Source organism: Loxodonta africana, chromosome 5, assembly GCF_030014295.1.
Source record: "Loxodonta africana isolate mLoxAfr1 chromosome 5, mLoxAfr1.hap2, whole genome shotgun sequence".
Classification (NCBI taxonomy): domain Eukaryota; kingdom Metazoa; phylum Chordata; class Mammalia; order Proboscidea; family Elephantidae; genus Loxodonta; species Loxodonta africana.
The window spans coordinates 33,076,769-33,096,536 of record NC_087346.1 but is presented as its reverse complement, the minus strand read 5'-3'; the positions used below and the strand labels follow the sequence as shown (position 1 = coordinate 33,096,536).

Below are 19,768 nucleotides of genomic sequence, written 5' to 3'. Positions count from 1 at the left end.
ATGCATGCGAAAGCTGGATAAGGAATAAGGAAGACTGAAGAAGAATGGATGCCTTTGAATTATGGTGTTGGTGAAGAGTACTGAATGTACCGTGAACTGCCAGAAGAACAAAGAGATCTGTTTTGGAAGAAGAACAGACAGAGTGCTTCTTAGAAGCAAGAATGACATGACTTCGTCTTACATATTTTGGACATGTTTTTAGGAGAGACCAGTCCCTGGAGAAGGACATCATACTTGGTATGGTACAGGGTCAGCAAAAAAGAGAAAGACCCTCAACAAGATGCATTGACACAATGGCTGCAGTAGTGGTCTCAAGCATAGCAAGGATCGTGAGGATGGCGCAGGATTAGGCAGTGTTCCATTCTGTTGTACCTAGGGTTGCTATGAGTAGAAATGGACTCAATGGCACCTAACAACAACTTAAAATTACTTTTGATTGATATATACATTTTAGATCAATATATGTGTGTGTATATGTGTATGTGTATGTGTATGTGTATGTATATGTATATGTATAGCCCTGGTCACATGGTGGTTAACGTATTCGGCTGCCAACTAATATGAGACAGATGTGACAGCTTCCGTAATGATTATAGCCTTGGGAACCACGTGGGGCAGTTTTCTTGTGCTATAGGGGTTGCTATGAGTCAGAATTGACTTGATAGTAAATGTATATATATACATGTATACGTGTGAGTGTATGTATATGTATATGTATATGTATATGTATATGTATATGTATATGTATATGTATATGTATATGTATATGTATATGTATATAAAAAGACAGTTGGCATCGAGTCAGTTTTGTCTCATGGCAACCCAAGTGTGTCAGAACAGACTGTACTTCATAGTATAATTTAATAGCTGATTTTACTAAAGTAGATCACGTGGCTTTTTTTTCAAGGTACCTTTGGGCATATTGGAACTGCTAACTTTTCAGCAGCTGAGGGCTTAACCATTTGCAGAACTCAAACAAGGACTCTGATTATCCATATAAAAACCATCTTTCGATAGGTTTATAGTGGAAGTTACTGAAATTAAACAAACAAACAAAAAAAAAGAACCGTATTGCCATTGAGTCGATTCCAACTCCTAGTGATCCTGTAGGACAGAGGAAAATTGGCCCATAGCGTTTCCAAGGAGCAGCAGTGGATTTGAAGCAGGCAGTCACGAAAGGGGTATTAACTATCCCATAATAGTTGTTTTTCAGAAAAGTCTACTCTTGCTACATTTCTTTTTACAACTTTTACAGCACTTCAGCATGATGGGTCGAATCCCCAGGTTTCTTCTCCTGGCAGGAGGCTGAGGCGCAGGCGCACTGACTCCTCTGAACCTACCCGTTATAAGACCTTCCTGGGGTGGTATCAAGCAGTCGTCACTTTTTCAAGGCTGTGCGCAGTGTTTTTAGAGCCGTGCGCAAAAACCGGTTCACTAAAATTACGTAGACTGCGCAGTCAGCAAAAGACTGAAAATCCTCCCCTCACTGTTCATGTGTGTGTATGTTATTCCCTATAAAAGGAGCAAATCTGCCCTGGTTCTGGGAGCTGGCAGCCTTAAGTCACAAGATCCTGCTTCTCTCCCAGTACACAAACTGAATAAACCTTTCTATTCTTCCAACCCTGTGTCTGGCTAACTTCAGCTTCCTAGTCTGCTTGACAAGAACCTATCAGTTGACGGCTTCAGATTCAAATTGCCAACCTTCTGGTTAGCAGTCTAGCTCTTAACCACTGCCTCACCAGGGGTCCCAGTGAAATTATGCCTTTTAAAATTCTGTATCTGAAATGTGTATTTCTATTATGACAGTTTTTAAAAGATTTTTTGGGAAAAAAATTCTCGAGCAATATTCAGTGTTGTAAATTGCTTTCTTTTTCATCTTTCTCTAGGGCATTCAAATATTAAAGCCTTCCTGAGCCATGGTGGTTTGAACAGTATTTTTGAAACTATGTACCATGGTGTACCTGTAGTGGGAATCCCACTCTTTGGAGACCATTATGATACCATGACCCGGGTACAGGCAAAAGGCATGGGGATATTGCTAGAATGGAAGACAGTTACGGAAGGAGAGCTGTATGAAGCACTGATGAAAGTTATTAATAATCCCAGGTAAGTTTCAGTTAATATTAAAGCAGAGTAGGTAGACATGCTATGGTATATTATAAATAACCCAATTATTGTCAATAAATTGTTGATAAACCAATTATAAAAGTATCTTTTAGATTTCTGCATATAATGCCTTATGCATGTTTTCTATAATTTGGAAAATAAAAATAGCAATCATTTGGCAAGCCATGTTAAGAAACTAATATTATTCTGCTAAGATTTGCCGAACCTAGAAAGGAACCACAAAGGGAACTATCATTGGGTATCGTAACGTATCAAATTTTGTGTCCTGTATCTCATTTTAATGCTCATAATAGCCATAAGCCACAGTTTTTATTATCCACGTTATAGAGATGAGGCATTTGAAACCTGGGGTTCAAACCAGTTCAAACCAATTTGATCGTGGCCAACAAAGCAAAACAGGAATAGACCCGAAGTTTTACATTTTAGCACATTCCGCATGGTACCAGGAATGGGAAAAATTACAGGCCAGAGCTCTGGAATGGGAGACTCAGAAGAGGTGTAGAGAACGCTTTCAGGAGCCTGATGTGTGAGGTTGGATTATTGGCAAAACTGTAGGAGAGTGACATACATTCAAAGCGGTGCAGTCGTTGGCTACCATCTTTGAATGGGGCACCACCATCTTTGAGTAGCTTACCACCATCTTTGAGCATGGCAGCACTGTTTAGGACTGTGCTCAAAATCCAAGGGCAACAGATTTGGTTGCTATGCAATGAGTATGCTTGCCTTGTTCTGGAAGAGGGAGAGTAAGTTTCTAGCAGGGTTTCGGCCTGCAGTTTTTCCTGTTCCTGCTATCTTTCCGGTTCCCGGTAAATTTAAAAATTTGAGTCTGTTCCAGTGTTGCTTCCTCAGCCATGACTAAACCGGGCAGAACCGGTTTGAATCCCTGTTTGAAACTCAGAGAGTTTAAGTAATTTGCCCAAAAGTACACAACAATTAGAGTAGAAATGCGAAGCCAAGACATCTGATTCCAAAGCTCTTGTAATTTGTACTGCACAATAAGCCTGGGTGCTGGGTTTCCCTAGCACTGAGCGTCACTGAAACACTAAGATCTATTTACTCAGGTGAATGACTAATCTGAGCCATTATTTTATTTTGTCAGTTCTTGTTCCTGAGATGAGCCAGTTCACAAGAATCTCAAAGGGTGGCAAGGAGGCCTGTGTAGTTTTAAAACAGTGTCATTTTTCCCCACGTTTAGCCATGATATTTAATTTATCTTGCGTTTTAAATGATGTTTATGTTTTGAAATTATGGTTTTTTTTCTGTTGGTATCTGTGTGATCTGGTTTAAAACTAGATTGAGAAGCACTGTTCTGAGTAATAACCAACAATAAGAAAAATTCTTTCATATAAAACGATGCAGCTTGCATCTGAAAGGCTGGATTCAAGCGTACTGAAGGTCCATTATGCTGTCTTTATGTGGGCTCAGAGGCAGCCTTCATGCTCTGGCCCCGTGAAGGAGCCAGTGTCTTGGTTACAGCTCTGGCACTTGGAACAATATGTTCTGTGACCCAGAGTGTCTGCATATATTCCTTCCTCTGTGTCCTCTAGTTTTTCTTTTAAGCCCTCATGCTTTACAAAGCATGATGTTTTTGATGAACTATACAAGCTTTTAAAGGAAGCTACTTTTTAAAGTAGGTCAGTTACAGAGCTACTGAGGTTGAGTCCGTTAGCAAGAAAAGAGCAACAGGCTGGATAGTCCTCAGGTAGTGAGTGTTCTCTGAGAGATTAGCCCTGTCAGTCACAGAGGTCAGATTATAATCTTAGCTCACACTGCAGTTAAAAGTCGAGCCGTGTAATTTTGCAGTGTATGTAAGTGCTTAATTTCAGAATATTTTTAACTTTGCACAGTGAATACATTTATAACATTCTGAACAGTATGCAGATGAGATAAATGCTGAGTTAATTGCATATAACCATTGAAAAATATAAATATTTAGCTAAAAATCCTTGGTACATTCAGGGTGAAAACACATTTTAGTCGATGTAAAAATAACAATGATTTGGGTATAATGTCCTGGATAAAAGTCATTTTATAAACTGAAGTCATTTAATTTATCTTTGTTTGAAATACATGACCATTTTTCACATTTAAAAACAAAAACAAAAAAAAAAACAAACCCAGTGCTGTCGAGTCCATTCTGACTCATAGCGACCCTGTAAGACAAAGTAAACTGCCCCGTAGAGTTTTCAAGGCGCACCTGGCAGATTCGAACTGCTGACCCTTGGTTAACAGCCATAGCACTTAACCACTACGCCACCAGGGTCTCCATTTAACATGCAGCTATGAGTCGGAATCGACTCAACGGCACTGGGTTTGGGTTTTTTTTGGGTAATTATTGAAAATGCTAATTTGCTTCACTAATAATGTACCTGAGATGTTCTAGTTTAAACCAAGTAATCAATATTATGAAAGACACATTTCTTATGTTTTTTTACCTATAATATAAAGAAAATAATAAATAAGTACACATCTTAATTCTTCCCTTACTAGTTGTTTGGGTGTATTTACTGAAAGGCTATTGGTTTTTTTTTTTTTTTTTTTTGGAGGGGAAAGAATTCTTTTGAATCTTGAAATTTTATTAACTTACAGCAAGTTGTAGAGATAGATGGGGAATTCATCCTCAATAATTTTGCATTATCCAGCCAGTGGCTATCGACTTTTAAATGGAAGACACACATTTGTAAAATGTTATATACAAGTCAGGTGAGCTCCTAACAAGGTAAGTGTTCCCATTAAAGAGGGCTTTATCCAGGAAATTCCTAGGAATAGTTTAGAGGTAGCTTGGGTGACTACTTCATTGTAATGACATTATTCTGTGTTTGTTTTGTTTGTTTTCAATGTTCATTTTCTTACTGGAGGAAATTTTGAAGTGTAAAGCGGGCTGTGCTGAAAGAATACGACCACTTAAGAGCAAATTTGAAGCCAGTTGCAGAAAGGAAACTGTCTCCTTTTCAAAATAATCTGTGAACTCTCTGTATTCCATCCCGGTCGATCTATGCACTTGTTGTCAGCCCTGAACGGAAGGGTCCTAGAACCCTGAATGGGTTAGTAAGCGTCCCAGATCTATGAGCCTGCCCCTGGGGAGGAATAAAGTTCTCATTACTGGTAACTGAATTCCTTACTCCATACTCAGGTAAGCTGGGGCAGAGTGGTAAGAACTTCTTCTGATGAGTAGTGACCTAGGAGCAAGTGAACTTAATTGGCGTTTCATATGGGTGGTCAGTTAGTCACATTGCAAGACTTCATATTCCCCAGAGAAGAACCCTCATCGGATGTAATCTGTGTAATCATCGCATAAAGAGGGGCGTTAAGACTCCTTAAGACCAAGTTTTTTTTTTTTCTTTTCTCTTTTTCCCCCTCCTTTGTTAAAATAGAAGATTGAAGTTTATTTTCCAGAACATCATGTTTCATTTTGATATTTTAAAGATGCCCTTTTACTCCATTAGCATTTTCTCAAAAGATTGACAAATAGAAAGTTCATTTCTCTTTTCCATCAGTTAGGAATAATAGCAAATTCCAAAACAAGGTGAGGATGGCCCCTTAATATTTGGATGAGGTTTTATACTTCTAAAATAAATATTATATAACAGTAATTTTGTGTGAGGCCCTGATGACAGAGAAAACATATCTTTTTGGAAATTGCTTCCTCTCATCGTACATAACATATTGAAAGAAACTTGCAAGTAATAGCCTTGGCTTGCTTTTTCTTTCAGTCTTAGGACCCTCCTGCGAACTGCTTCTCAGATTGTTCTTTACATATTTGTTAAAGCTTAATATTCACGGTTAGAGATAACTCGTATAAAAGCCCATGATCAAATCAGTTCATAAATATTTGAGTAGATTTTTCACTAGGTGCTGATCATCCCACAGCTCCAGCCTGGAGTTTCCAGCTGCCTTGGGATCTTTTCTTTCCTTACATTCCAAACCATAACCATTGGCCCCAGCCTCCTCCATGTTCTATGCTTCCCTAACCTGTTAATAACTCTACAATTGTGAATCATGCAAGTTGGGATCAATTGCAGTTACCTCTGACTTCTCCCTTCTCTTTGGCTTTTAACGCAGGCTTTTTGCAAGGCCTGCCTGCCAGCTCTCCCCCATCTGTCTAATTTTGCTGTCACTTTTTTGGCATTATCTCTTGAGCCATTATTAAAATCTTTTGAATGTTCTTCCCAGCATCAGTCTTTTCCTTTCTTTAATCCTCTTCCCAACATTCTGGTTTAATAAGCCTGTCTCTCTGATCTAATGGCTTCTTGGTTCTAAGTACCAAGCTACTTATCTTGTTATTCATAACACCCATGAGTAGGCTCATGTAGCCTTCCAGTCTAACCTCCAACCAGATGGTCCTCATACTATACACTTTTTCCAGATGGACTTGTTTTGTGGATATTCTTGCTCTCCTTCTGTTATGCTTCAGTTCACTTGTTACCCTTGCCTGATGTGTCCAGACTTTTCTTCTTCTATAAGGTACAGCTTAAGGATCAAATCTTCCATGATGTGTTTCTTAATCCCACCTGGTGGAAAGTTATTTGTTTTCTCTGAATGTTCGTGTTACTCTTCTGTGACAATTTCTACATTTAACCAGGTATTAGATTGGCCTTGGATTACCCTAAGCTTGTTGCATACTATAAACACCTTATGAGTTGTTTACTTTCTGGATTCATAATTTGACTCCCAATGCCTGTCCCAGGGTCTTAGGCCCAGTAGGTGCTCAATACATATTTATTACAGGAATGAATGGCTGAAAAATAAATGAATTTAAATGATAGTGATTGTTTTCAACACTCTCCTATGTGATCCACACTGGTTTGTTCAAGAAAAGAGCATTCCATAGTCTAAAGATGAAAAAATAAAACTTACCTCCAATATGGCATTGTTTATGATAGTAGACATAGATTCATGCATAGCTTAATTTCTCTTAAATAACCTTCCAATTGACCAGTTCAACATGGTCGATTTCCTCATCTCCAGTAGTCTCCATTCTATCTATACACTGACTGACGTGTACTTTATCCTGAAGTTCATAGTTACATGACTACTTTCAATTATACCCATGCACTTATGCTCCTACAGCTTGACTTGTAAGCTTAGCAAGAGTCAGTTGTGTTTGTTCCCAAGCCTTTTGATCCCTGCTGTTCTTATGATAATATGATTTCATTAAATATTACATAAACTGATGAAACTATGAGAGTTTTAAGAGTTGTATCTGTGAAAATTAAATTGCTTGAAAAGATATGATACAGGTGAGTTGCTAAAAAAATAATGCTGTTATTAAAACTAGGGATCAGTAGTGAATATTTGAACAGGAGGCTGAGAAGAGAAAGTTAAAATTTAGAAAGATTCTGCATTCAGATTGCTTCATAAGTATCTCTGATTTCTCACTCTGTCTTAAAAAAGGCTTAAACTGAAAACCAGAAAAGATTATAGGTATGGTATATGCAAGAAAGGAGATCTGTGCTGAATATCGCTGCAAACGCCAGTCAGGAATCCATGCTCAGAGAGGCTTTGACCATGTGTCAAAGACTGGCTCCCAAGTGTGCAGTTATATATTCTAAATTAAAATGAAGTGTTTACATTTTATCATTTTTTGTGATTTTCCACTTTAACTGATTTTTTATTAACTGTTTTGAGAGGTTGTTGTCTTTGTACATTGAAACCTGCGAGAACCAGAACTTGACGGACTGCCTTGTTTTTCCAGTCTCTCAAGTTTTCCGCCTTTACCACTTTTCTGTTGCTCATTTTAGTGGAAAATATTTGAGTTTTCCTTCTCTGACAGGTTTCCGCTTCCACCGGTTCCAGCTTTTGTAGGTTTTACTGTGCATACATACAGGTATACATACATATGCTCCTCTACATACATTTACTGCATATAATGTCATATATAGCTTCATAGCTAGTGGTGTTTCTCAGTGGTTTTCACCTGCTCAGTAAATACAAGAATCTCACACAATCCTTTAATACTATTTAAAATTAGAACAAAATTAAACACCGTTGCTTAGAAAGAAATCAGAATGATGGACCAGGGTTCTGCATTTTTTTTCCTTTTACCACCCTCTTTTAGAATCTAAAAAATTCACTTTCCTCCCTGGCTGAGACTCTTTGGTGAACAAACATGTAAAAGCACGTGGAGAGAAGGAGATGGGGTGTGTGTAAGAGGTGTGATGTAGCGTGGAAGAGCACAAAGTCAGAAAAACTTGGATCTGAATCTCAACTTTGTGACCACAATCAAGTTACTAAGTCTCTCTGATTTTCATTTTCCTTACCTGTTTAATTTTTTATTTATTTCATGGGTTTACATAAGGTAATATGTTGAAAGGACTGTGCATACACTAGGTACTTAATGAGAGATAATTATTTTTGTTCTTTTCCCTTTTTTAAAATGGGAGAGTCATAATATGAACCTTGACATATATATACATGATCATACTGTGTTTTGCCCCTACTTCATAGCTACCGTCAGAGGGCCCAGAAGCTGTCGGAAATTCACAAGGATCAACCTGGTCACCCTGTCAATCGGACTATCTATTGGATAGATTACATTCTTCGTCACAATGGAGCCCATCACCTACGTGCCGCTGTTTATCAAATCTCTTTCTGTCAGTATTTTTTACTGGATATTGCCTTTGTGCTTTTGCTTGGTGCTGCCTTGTTTTATTTCCTCTTGTCCTGGGTGACAAAATTTATCTACAGAAAAATCAAAAGTCTCTGGTCTAGAAATAAGCATAGCACAGTTAATGGACATTACCACAATGGACTCCTCAATGGGAAGTACAAGCGAAATGGCCATATTAAGCATGAAAAAAAGGTAAAATGAGCCAACAGTCCAGGTGATGCTAACAAATCTGGTCAGTCACTGAATTTTTATCACTATAATTTAGCCTAACAACTACTAAAAGTAATTTGTCAGTAAACAATTCTAACAGTCCCTTATCGGATCTTACTAATGAAATTCTGTGGAATTAAGACAGCTGTAAAAAGCACAAACCTAAAATGCAAAAATGTATTTTATCCAAGTACTGATGCAGAGAGTTGTGGCACTGAACCTTTTAGAAGCCTTAATTATTTAAATGAATTAAGTGACCGAGTCCAACCTTAGTTTTAAATCTTGCTATGTGTGTGTCCCAGATAAGGAATGGTTTCTTTTGTCTTAGATTTGTGTGTGTGTGTAGAGGTGTGTGTCTCCTAATTAAGAGAACTTTAGCTGGGCTGCTTGTTAAATTTGTTGAAGGTACAGCACATTCAAGAATGAAGTAGAAAGACAGGTTTCAAAATGTTTCTCTTCTAGCGTTTAATATGCGTGAACTCAGAAGTCTACCATGAAAGAACACTTTTCCCTCAAAACTGAAAGCTGAGGAAGAAAATGAAAAGACAGACAGCAAGATTTTTTGTACTTTTTGTTTAGTTTTTGTTTTGTTTTGTTTGTTTTGTTTTTATTTGCCTTTTCTTACAGACTGTGGACATTTCCGGAAGTGGGGGGAAGGCCCATGCAATTACGTAAATGTATAAATTGGTTGTCACATATTACTTGTTTTCCATCTACCAATAATTTTCCTCTGGAAGAATTTTCTAGCTTTTTTTTTTTTTCATGAGTGACATTATGTTAAATGCATAATTCAGACAAAAGCAGCAAAGCTCTGACATTTGTTCAAAGTACTGAAGATTATTGCTTGTACAGCATTGTTCAACAGGGCAGTGTTTATATAATTGATGGCTTTTTTTATAATGTGATTTTTGAATGTTCAGGTGTTATATTTCCAAAGTTTTACTGAAAAAAAAAAATCTTTGTCATCTTTTTATTGTCTGGGCCACACAATCTGTATAACATAGTTGCCAACATTTAATTCTTTTAAATGGAACATTTGCAGTTCTCTATATAGGTACCTGCTGTGTCTTGAGGGGTCTGAGATCTTGTTCACAAATCAAACTTTACATGATATACAGAAGTGACAGGAAAAATTGTCCCAGTTGTTTGTGAAAATGAGTTTCTTTTTTCCCTCCTCACTCCTTCAGTCCCACCTCAGCAGCCTTTTTCAGTCATTGTGGCTGACATGGAACAGTGACAGTATTCATTTGAGAATAGGGATGCAAGTCACAGACATCATAAAATCAGGATGTCCCCATTGAACCGTTCACTGGTTGGCAACTGGAGTTTATTCCATGTCATTCTGTTTACTTAGCATTTGCACTACACGTGTTGAGTGTATGCTTTATTTATTCGCAGTTTTGAAGTCCCATGTCTGACAGCTAAGAGTAGAAAAGTACACCATTTACCTAATGTCATTCACTAACATGGGAAGTGTTGTGAAAATTGTAGACTGCTGTAAATCCTTGTCATACACAGTGACATAAAAGATCATTACACTCCCACCAGGAGCCACTCTCCTATGCTTAGAAATAATGTCACGAGTAGTTTTCTAATGTACAGTGCAGACAAACGTACTGCTCTCTGAATACTTGAAGAAATGGTATTATGCATATAAGCCTATTAGTTATACTTTTTCACAATCTTATTACAATGTTGCATTAAATGGGAAAGAGCCACAGGCAATGAGTGGTGGGAAGGTAACAGGACTTAGAGTGTATGAATGAGTTGATTTTACTTTTTCGGAATTGGATGAAGTTGACAGTTCGCAGTGACTGGATGAATAAGCAGAAGTTAATCTCCACTGTGATAAAAATTTAAACAATAAACATGATTTAAAATAGAGAAATGTTGCAATAAAATTTTTATTCAGATTTTATTTCACAATATTAGGTATATCCATTATAAACATGTTTCTAAGGCAGGTCTCCCAATTTTTATATGTGGATTTGAGTGTGAAAACAATGTATTACATGTGAGAATGTTTTTTTCGTTATTAAACAGAGGAACTTACAAGTACATCAACATGGGTATTAAAACTCTGTCCCAGAAGAATGTTAAGTGGAGGTACCTACTGATCACTGTCGTTTTTTTCTAGTAAAGTTTATTGTTAGCCAGTATTGGTAAATAGAATGGTTTTTAATTTTCCGCACTTGGGATACATTCTCTAATAAAGTAAAGTTTTCAAGAAGGTTTTCTTTCAAGAAAGTCTTTTATTTTTTTAGAAAGAGCTTCTGCAAATATTTTCATAGCGGGCCATCATGTCAAACACAAATGAAAATTAAGACATCAATCTACTTTTCCTCTAGAGCATTAACTTCTAAATATCCCTCCAAATAGACACAGCGGCAGAATTTGGATGTCCAGGATTAGAGGGGCTAGTGTTTGGGAGAAAGCAAGGTTTATGATCTTTGAGAAATTGAAGAAAACTAGAGATTCTCTCTTGAGAATATAGAAACTTTGTATATAACTTGGGGACATTCTTATGCTCCCAGGTCCTACACTGATCATCTTCTGGAAGGTCCCCTACAGTGCTTAATAAATTAGGCTTGGGAATACTATCCTCAAAGAATCACCTCAACTTTTTCCAGCTGCATATTGACCACCCCGCCCCTAGATTCTGATACCTAACACCCCCACTGCAACCCCACTGCACTGGAATCTCAGGGACTCTAATTTTAAAACCCTAATCACGTGGTCTGATATCTGCCCTTGCCCTCCTCCACCCCTGCTAGAACCACTGGTTGCAAGGCAAAGCAGAAGCCCAATGTGTCATCCTGGTGTCTTCCACCCATTCCTGCTTCCACCAAGACTACAAAAATACTTGTGTTCAGATGACCTGTGGATTCTGATAGCCCGCCTCAGCGCCCTGCTTCTAGCTCTCCGTTATAATTAGGCCTATTACAAAAAATAAAATAACCCGTTCACATCGAGTTGATTCCAGCTCATAGCAATCCTGTAAGACAGAGTAGACTTCCCCCATATGGTTTCCAAGGAGCAACTTGTGGGTTCGAACTGCCGACCTTTTGGTTCGCAGCCGAGCTCTTAACCACTGCGCCACCAGCACTCATTAGACGTGGCAGTTAAACATAGGGCAGAAAACATGCAATCAAATTAGCATGAAAGAAGTTCAATTTGGTGTTGTGGTAATAACTCTTGGACCATTTTGCTTGCAAATGTCAAGTGCCTTGTCTGATACACATCACTGCAGGGAAACCAGGCAAGCGTGTTTATCCACCAGAAGTTAGTGACTGTCATGGAAGACATTCATCTGGCAATCAATGAATATCTACCTCCTACCAGAAAATATGCTGGATGCTGAGAGAATTTACAGATGATTAGGGCAATGTGTGACCTTCAAGGAGCATGTAATGTGGGAGATACAGACATGTAAGCGACTATAACGCAGAGTGGTGAGGGCTATGGCAGGTGTATGTGCAGGTACTCTGGGAGAACCAGGAAGAGGAATGCCACGTCAGAGAAGCCTTGGTGTCCACCAAAGACAGCTCTACCTCATTTCCTACTTGTTTTGTCATTTGTTTTTAATACAGCTTTGATATGATTGATTCCTTCATATTTGGGTAAAAGCAATGGTTTATGATGATCTTTCATGTAGCTTTTTTTTGAGAAGGTCACATTTTGAACTCAAGCTGTGGTCATCTGCGGGTCCTGACTTTATAGGCTGGCTTTATTATTATTTCATAGTGTTATGAAGTGTTTACGTGCATGTGTGTGTATACACATATATATGTTATAATATGTATGTGTATATAATGTGCATATATATGTATACGTGTGTGTGTGCACACATATAATGTGTTTAAAACATATTGCATTAGCACAGAGCAAGCACTCGAATGTGTTGTTAGTATAGTCCTGGATATACTGAATAGGCTAACCGCTTTCATGTTATTGTACATTGTGCTTTGTGTTCTTGAACATTGTTTAAATTTTTTTGTTCTTTTGTTCACCAGCTCTTTATTAAATCTTTTATTTGCCTAGTGCTGTCTCAGGTGCCAGTGGTGCACTAGGCTGCAACAGTTCTTTCTTGTCTTCTGTCCTCAAAGCTCAGCTCCTTGCCAAATCCCAAAGACTTCACTTTGGAAATAAAAGGTTGAAATGTGAAAGAACCAAAATAAATTGGCAGACAACTTCAAGGGATAATTCAGTGATCTCTTGTATTATTGGAGTATAATTAATGCAATTTGTCATTTTTACTTCTAAATAATTTGACTGTTTTAAGTGTAAAATCACATTGGAGAAGGCTTAGTTGCAATTGGTATAATAATCTAAAACAGTTTGAAATAGAAAGCTTTTAAATTTGATCTGACAAAGTTTGAGAATTGTATGAATTCTATTAGTGAACGTCTCCAAAATATGCATCAAAGAGCTTCTTATCCTTCTTTTACCTCTGAGACAGATTTTTAGCTGGATTTTGAAAACATCTCTTTCCTGCAAAGGTACTAATGATATTTTGGCAGGCGGCAATAACCTTGTTCCAACCAATTTTAGTTAGAAATGCCTTAGAAATCCACACAGTTAAAGTAGTCATATTGTTATTTTTCTACAAATTGTGCAGAAAGCTACAAGTTCCCAATCACTTGGGTGATTGAGTTGTGGAGTTACGGATGGCAGAGGGAGAATGATATGAATGCCATACTCTTAGTTTTCAAAATATGGCAATAGCAAGGAAAACAATAATTCCACCTTTTATTTCTGGGCAATTCAGCCATGATTTAAAAGAGAATTTATGTTGTAGGCTGCAAGATTACTGATAATATGTCATTAGCAAAATAAACCACTAATTTTTTCAACAGAGTAGTATATAATCCAAGTTCCAATGGCAAAATCAGCACTACGTGTAAAATTACACATTATTCAAATACAGCATTTACCATAGTGTAAATCTACTCAAATCCAACAGCAACATTAAGTATTTCAGGTATTACAAAGCAATTTCATTTATTACCCAATAGAAAATGAAGTCCTCACTGAATTTTATACAGCTAAAAATATTGTATTCCTTTGTTGGTTTCTATCTACAATTAGTTTTAACTATTTCAGTAACCCTATCTTAAAAAATAAGTGACCATCCTCTGTTACAAAGGGCACAATTGTCTTGAATTCCACTGAATCAATATAGTATCTACACTTCTAAAAGGTAGTTTCTTCTAAGACATGAGTCCAATTCTTTAGTACTAATATTAGGATCAAATTTCTATTTAATTCAAAAATAAGTAAAGGCAAAGCAACTAAGAAGAGCTTGTTATTGCCTCATGCAAATAAATAATTTTCCCATTTAGTGATCTGTCACTCTTCTACTTAGAACAGTGTTGTATTAACTGAAAGTTAAGAAACTGTGACTGAAATCTATGAGTATATTCTGCACTTTTAGCAGAAATGGAAACTTTTGGGTGTATACACATTTACCATGTTTTTACATAAATAATGCCACCTTCTGCATTTGTTCTTGGGCTGTGCCCCCCCCCCCCCAGGAACCCTGCCAATCCTCTTCCACATATTGCAGTAAAAAAATTAGCATAGCACTCTTAAGAAAATACCTCCTGGGGGCAATGCTTGGCTGGCAAACAACCTTAGAAGTCTGCATTATTTGCATAAAATTATGGTGAGTAAATTGCATGTAATATTAAATTTCAAGTTGGTAATCATATATCTCTAGGTGACTTCTATACATTTTGTTCACAAATCAAAGGAACCAGCAGTTAGAAACCAGGCATCTAGAAAAGCATAAGACTGTGCTGTCGTGAAAATCATCATTTCTGCTCTCAGTCCTGATTATGCTATCTGGATATAACACAACATTCAACTTAGGAGTGAGAAGGCAGTGCTAGATTGCTTAAAATGCTAGTATGAACAATTGCCTCAGCCATAGGAAAAAGTAAATGCTAATGATATATATCAAAGTGGGAAAATGTGTTAATATATATATACATATATAGTTAGTATTTAAGTTATTATACTACACAATTTTTTTAGAATTTCAGAGAGTTAACTGAAACCAAAACTAAAACGCTTTTGTTTTGTTTTAAGAATAGCAGAAGCACGGACTTATTTAGGTCTATTTCATAATCTTGTCTTTTTAAACTGAAAAAAGTTCAAAAGAGCTAGCAAGTTTTAGCAACTATGTTAGATGTACCTCTTTAACACTTCTTACTAACAGCTGGGAAAATAGGATTAAATTGTTTAAAATCCAGCCTTTATTTGAGTATGTTCTTCCTCTTGTATTTCTATCTTCTTATTTATTCTAGAACAAAAATATTTTGATATTTAGAAATTTAAACATTTAGATCTTGGTTATGAATAATATTTTCTCTTACAATGCATTCAAACTGATACATGACAGTTTCTCGTTTGGGGGCCTCAGAAGATCAAAGCAAGGAAGACGTTGACCCAGGTACTTCTGAGAAAATTCCACTGGTCAGAGGGAAGGGGTACATCAGCTTTACCATATGCAAAAGCACAATTCACATTAAGTTTAAATATTCTGGAGTCCAGTTCCAGGTTTTGTGCTATTGATACTGTACAACCAGTTCCCTCTCTTACCTGGTCTCCGCCATCTTCTTGCTTTCAAGCTTTGCTTTTGCCTCTTGGGTTTTCAATTACCCTTGTTACTTGTTTTCTAAGTTGCCCGCCCATTTTCAGGTTTGAGATAAATAGTGTCCATTTATTTAATGATGCTTTTGTTTTATAACAAATTATGGAAACATATTGGAAGTTTAAGCATTCTGAATTACAGTGGGTGAAAGCGAGAACATGTCTGCTGTTTTAAAAAATCTTTTGTGCCAGCTGAATGTAAGGTTTGTGAGAAACAAGGAATGTGTAAAAGCTGATGCTACCCTAGGGATATTGGAAGGAATGCTAACTCTGAGTGAGCACTCCACTCCCTTAGGGCACTGCCTGACCTCCTGAATGTGGGACTGCAAGGAACAGATTTGGGGCATATCTCAGTGGTCTGTCAAGCCACGTATACACCTTTTAACCCACACTTAGTCAACAGCAATTCATGTACAATGGGCTTGTACATATAGAGACCTTTTATTGCCCCCCTCAATGGAAGCCTGCTTCATAAATTATTGTTACTCCTAACAGGATCCTTCTGCCCCAGGAAATGTCTTCTCTTCTGTAATTTAATATCGCTCATATCCGTAGTGTTAACAGAAGATCCTGGAACCATAACCAGCTGTCTGGTAGAGCCAGGGAAAAGCCCAAGACAGAGAGGTGGCAGGTATTCACAAATTCATCCAAACCTAGGATTACAGCAGGAGTATCTTCCATGTAACAGTAAACAAGTGTGGATGGCAAAGGCATGGAACCTGGAAAGGAGGCTGCACTAACGAGTTTTTTCTCAAATGCTACCTCAGAATGCCTCTCATGCTTTTCATGATGTATTTTTATTCCATTTCATATATTTTTGCAATATTCTGGATAGGTTTATCTAAACTGATGGATGGTTCTTCCATCATACAACCTGTATTTTGGAATGGTAATCCATCTTTATTTTTGCACCAGAGTTAAGATGAGACCTTTAAAGGTTCTGCATAGAGGACCTGGAGAAGTCAATGGGATTTGGCAAGTTCAGTGCCTTGGCCTTATCCAGGTATCTATAGGCATGTGAGCCTTATTGCATCCTAGATATTTTAATGATGGAGCTTTCAACCCAAAAGAATGTGATCTCTGAAAATGTAGCTATTCTCCTGGAGGGATCAGTAGATTCAGTCTCATGTGTTTGGGCACACAGCAGTAAGATGGAGAACATTTCTCTGCTGCCTGTCATTCATTTTCCCAGATCAGCCTACTGTACTGGTCACATTAGGGCAATAGAGACAATTTAATAATTTACCAGTCTTTAATTTAAAAAGAAACCCTGGCGGCGTAGTGGTTAAGTGTTATGGCTGCTAACCAAGAGGTCGGCAGTTCTCCTTGGAAACTCTGTGGAGCAGTTCTACTCTGTCCTATAGGGTCGCTATGAGTCGGAATTGACTCGACAGCAGTGGGTTTGGGTCTTTTTTGTTCATTTAAAAGTAAATAGATTAAATTTTACATTTGGTTACATGGAATTTGATTTTATAGCCAAGGGTGCCAGCTCTAGTGTATTTTCAAAACAGTGAAGGCCTAAAAAATGTTTTCTTTTTTTTTTGGCATCAGAATTTTCCATTTTAACAAAGTCGATGTCTCCTTTTCTTAGCTATTCATATTTCCCCCGGCTATTCCACACATAGCTATGAACTAGAATCGACCCCGTGGCAACGGGTTTGGTTTTGTTTTTGGTATTCCACATATCACTGGCTAAGAAACTGCTGTTGTGTGCCATGGAGTCAATTCCAGCTCATAGCAACACTGTGGGACAGAGTAGCACTGCCCCATAGGGTTTCCTAGGCTGTGATCTTTACAGGAGCAGATCACTAGGTCTTTTCTCCTTTGGAATCACTTGGTAGGTTCAAACTGCAGACGTTTTGGTTAGCACCCAATAGTCCCCTTCCCTTATACTGCAGGGGTTTGTTTGTTTTTTTAATACATATGCATTGAAATTTTTCTTTTCTCTTGAAGCTGTTAGTAAAAACATTTATCCAGCTAAGCTTTAATGCACTTTTCATCCCTAATCCTTGACTTGCTTATATTCACTTCCTACCTCCTACATTTCTAACATTTCTTATTTTTATATTAAAAGATGCCCTTTTTTTTTTTTTGCTATCAATTCTGAGCATAGTGACATCTCTTATTCCCCTAAAATGGACATCATCTGTAAAGATTAGTTTAAAAAAAAACCTGTTGCCATCAAGTTGATTCCAACTCATAGTGACCCTATAGGACAGAGTAGAACGGCCTCATAGAGTTTCCAAGGAGCGCCTGGTGGATTTGAACTGCTGACCTTTTGGTTAGCAGCCTTAGCACTTAACCACTAAGCCACCAGGGTTTCCAAGGTTAGTTTACTAGTGAAATCTGTTGTTTCCTCATTTATAATACCACTAAATCTATTCCTTTGTCAGTGTCCTTGCTATCTTCTTGATCTCAGTGTTTTAAGAACTGCCTTTATTAAAACACAAACAAACATTGTTTTCTGTGTTTGTAAAGTGCCAGGCACTATTTGTGACCCTGGGAATGCAAGGATGAAGACGTCATAGTCCCTGACTTCTAGGAGACAGCGAGTCGGAAGTCTTCTTAAGCAATGGGGTGTATATTGTAATATAGGTATAGACAATATGTCATTGTAACAGAGACGAGTGAGGGAAGTCTCCATCTGGAGGTTTATATTGTTGAATCATGAAGGATGCATGGAAGTTTGCCAGGCAAAGAACAAGATGGAGGGAATTTTAAGAAAGCCTGACCCTTCAGACACTGAGTTATGGAAGAGTGTGACACATTAGAAAACTGCAGGTAGTTTTTGTTGACAGGAGTGTAAATAGTGAAGAGATGACCAGCATACTAAGAAAAAAAACGTTGAACTGACATAATGCTTCCATTTGGATTTTCAGTTTATCACCATCAAACACCTTGTATGCTGCATTAGTTATTTATTAGTAACATCCCTCAAGGTGCCTGCTTATGTACCTGGGTGCTCGCTACCTGGTCATATGGCCCAACCTTTAAAGCTGTTGATTTAGAACTGATGCTATGGATCATTTGACATAATGTAAAGTTTCCTCTACCAATCTGAATTGTGAATAAAGACAAAAGTATGGCACTCTTTTCTTAAATTTACTTTTGCTTGCTTTAGGAAATCTGTAAAATAGTTGTAATATGGCGAATTTAACTAGCTCGAAGAAAACAAAATGAGAATTTTTTCAGATTAAAATACAAATTAGTATGTTCAGGTAACAGAAAGATTCACCAAAAACAAAAATTTGTAAGTTATCTTTTACTTAATATAGTTAAAAAACAAACAAACACATTGACTGACAGAGTGTTCAAGAATAATAGTAATGAAATAAAAATTATGATTTTCTAGCTGGTTATAAACTGTAGGAATATATAGATTACTAAATAATGGTGTCAATGGCAGAAAAAGAGAAATTGCTATATTAACAATAAATAAGAAATATAATAACCTAATATGTATTATAATTTTTAGCGGTTTTAAATATAGGCATAAACATTATTCAATCAATACTTATTGTTTCTTCCTACAATGTTTGGCTTGGCTTAACAATTACTACTCTTTATTAATTTCCGTATCACAAAAGCACACACTCCAACACCAAATCCAGGTCCCAGAAACAGATCAAATGTGGCTTCTAAAGCTTCTAAAGGTATGGAAGGAATGGGTAGGCTAACTGGTCTTCAGCATGGCTGAAGGAACCAAAGATGGTAACCAAGTGTGATAAAGGAAGCAATGCTTGCCTATGACTAGTAATTCAGTTGTTAGCTCTCTTCTCAGGTTCATTATGTTTTCTCCACCAATGGGCAAAGGAGAATACAGTTTGAGTGCAAAGTGATAATAAGAAAAGTTTTAGGTTTTTGTGTGAAGCCCCTGCAGGGACTTTCTCGCCTCCTTTGTTCAGGGTTGTTTAGATTGTTCTAGCTCCATAAGCTGTTATCTCCTCTGATGTGGCAATAAGTAGCACTACTACTCCTTGGGGATAAGGGGAAATAATTTTTTTTTTTTACTTTGATCCTGGCCCATTCTTGGAGAGAAAGTGAGAGAAAGAGACTAGTGCAACAATCAGCTTTTCATTTCCTTCCACTGGAGGCTGATAATGGTATAAACTTCTAATAGATTGGAAACTGAAAGTATAGATATATATCTTTTGAGTTATGTTTGAT

At 37.3% G+C, this 19,768-nt stretch overlaps 1 protein-coding gene across 1 annotated transcript in view; it reads left to right on the top strand.

The window, feature by feature from the left end:
• Positions 1–12,240, top strand: part of UGT8 (UDP glycosyltransferase 8) — a 117,827-nt gene extending 105,587 nt beyond the window's left edge. The window contains exons 5-6 of the mRNA XM_064285414.1: positions 1,887–2,106; positions 8,575–12,240. Of these exons, the coding sequence (XP_064141484.1) occupies positions 1,887–2,106; positions 8,575–8,938 (584 nt within the window). The 3' untranslated portion in view covers positions 8,939–12,240. The remainder of the gene's footprint in view (positions 1–1,886; positions 2,107–8,574) is intronic.
• Positions 12,241–19,768: the final 7,528 nt, after the last annotated feature.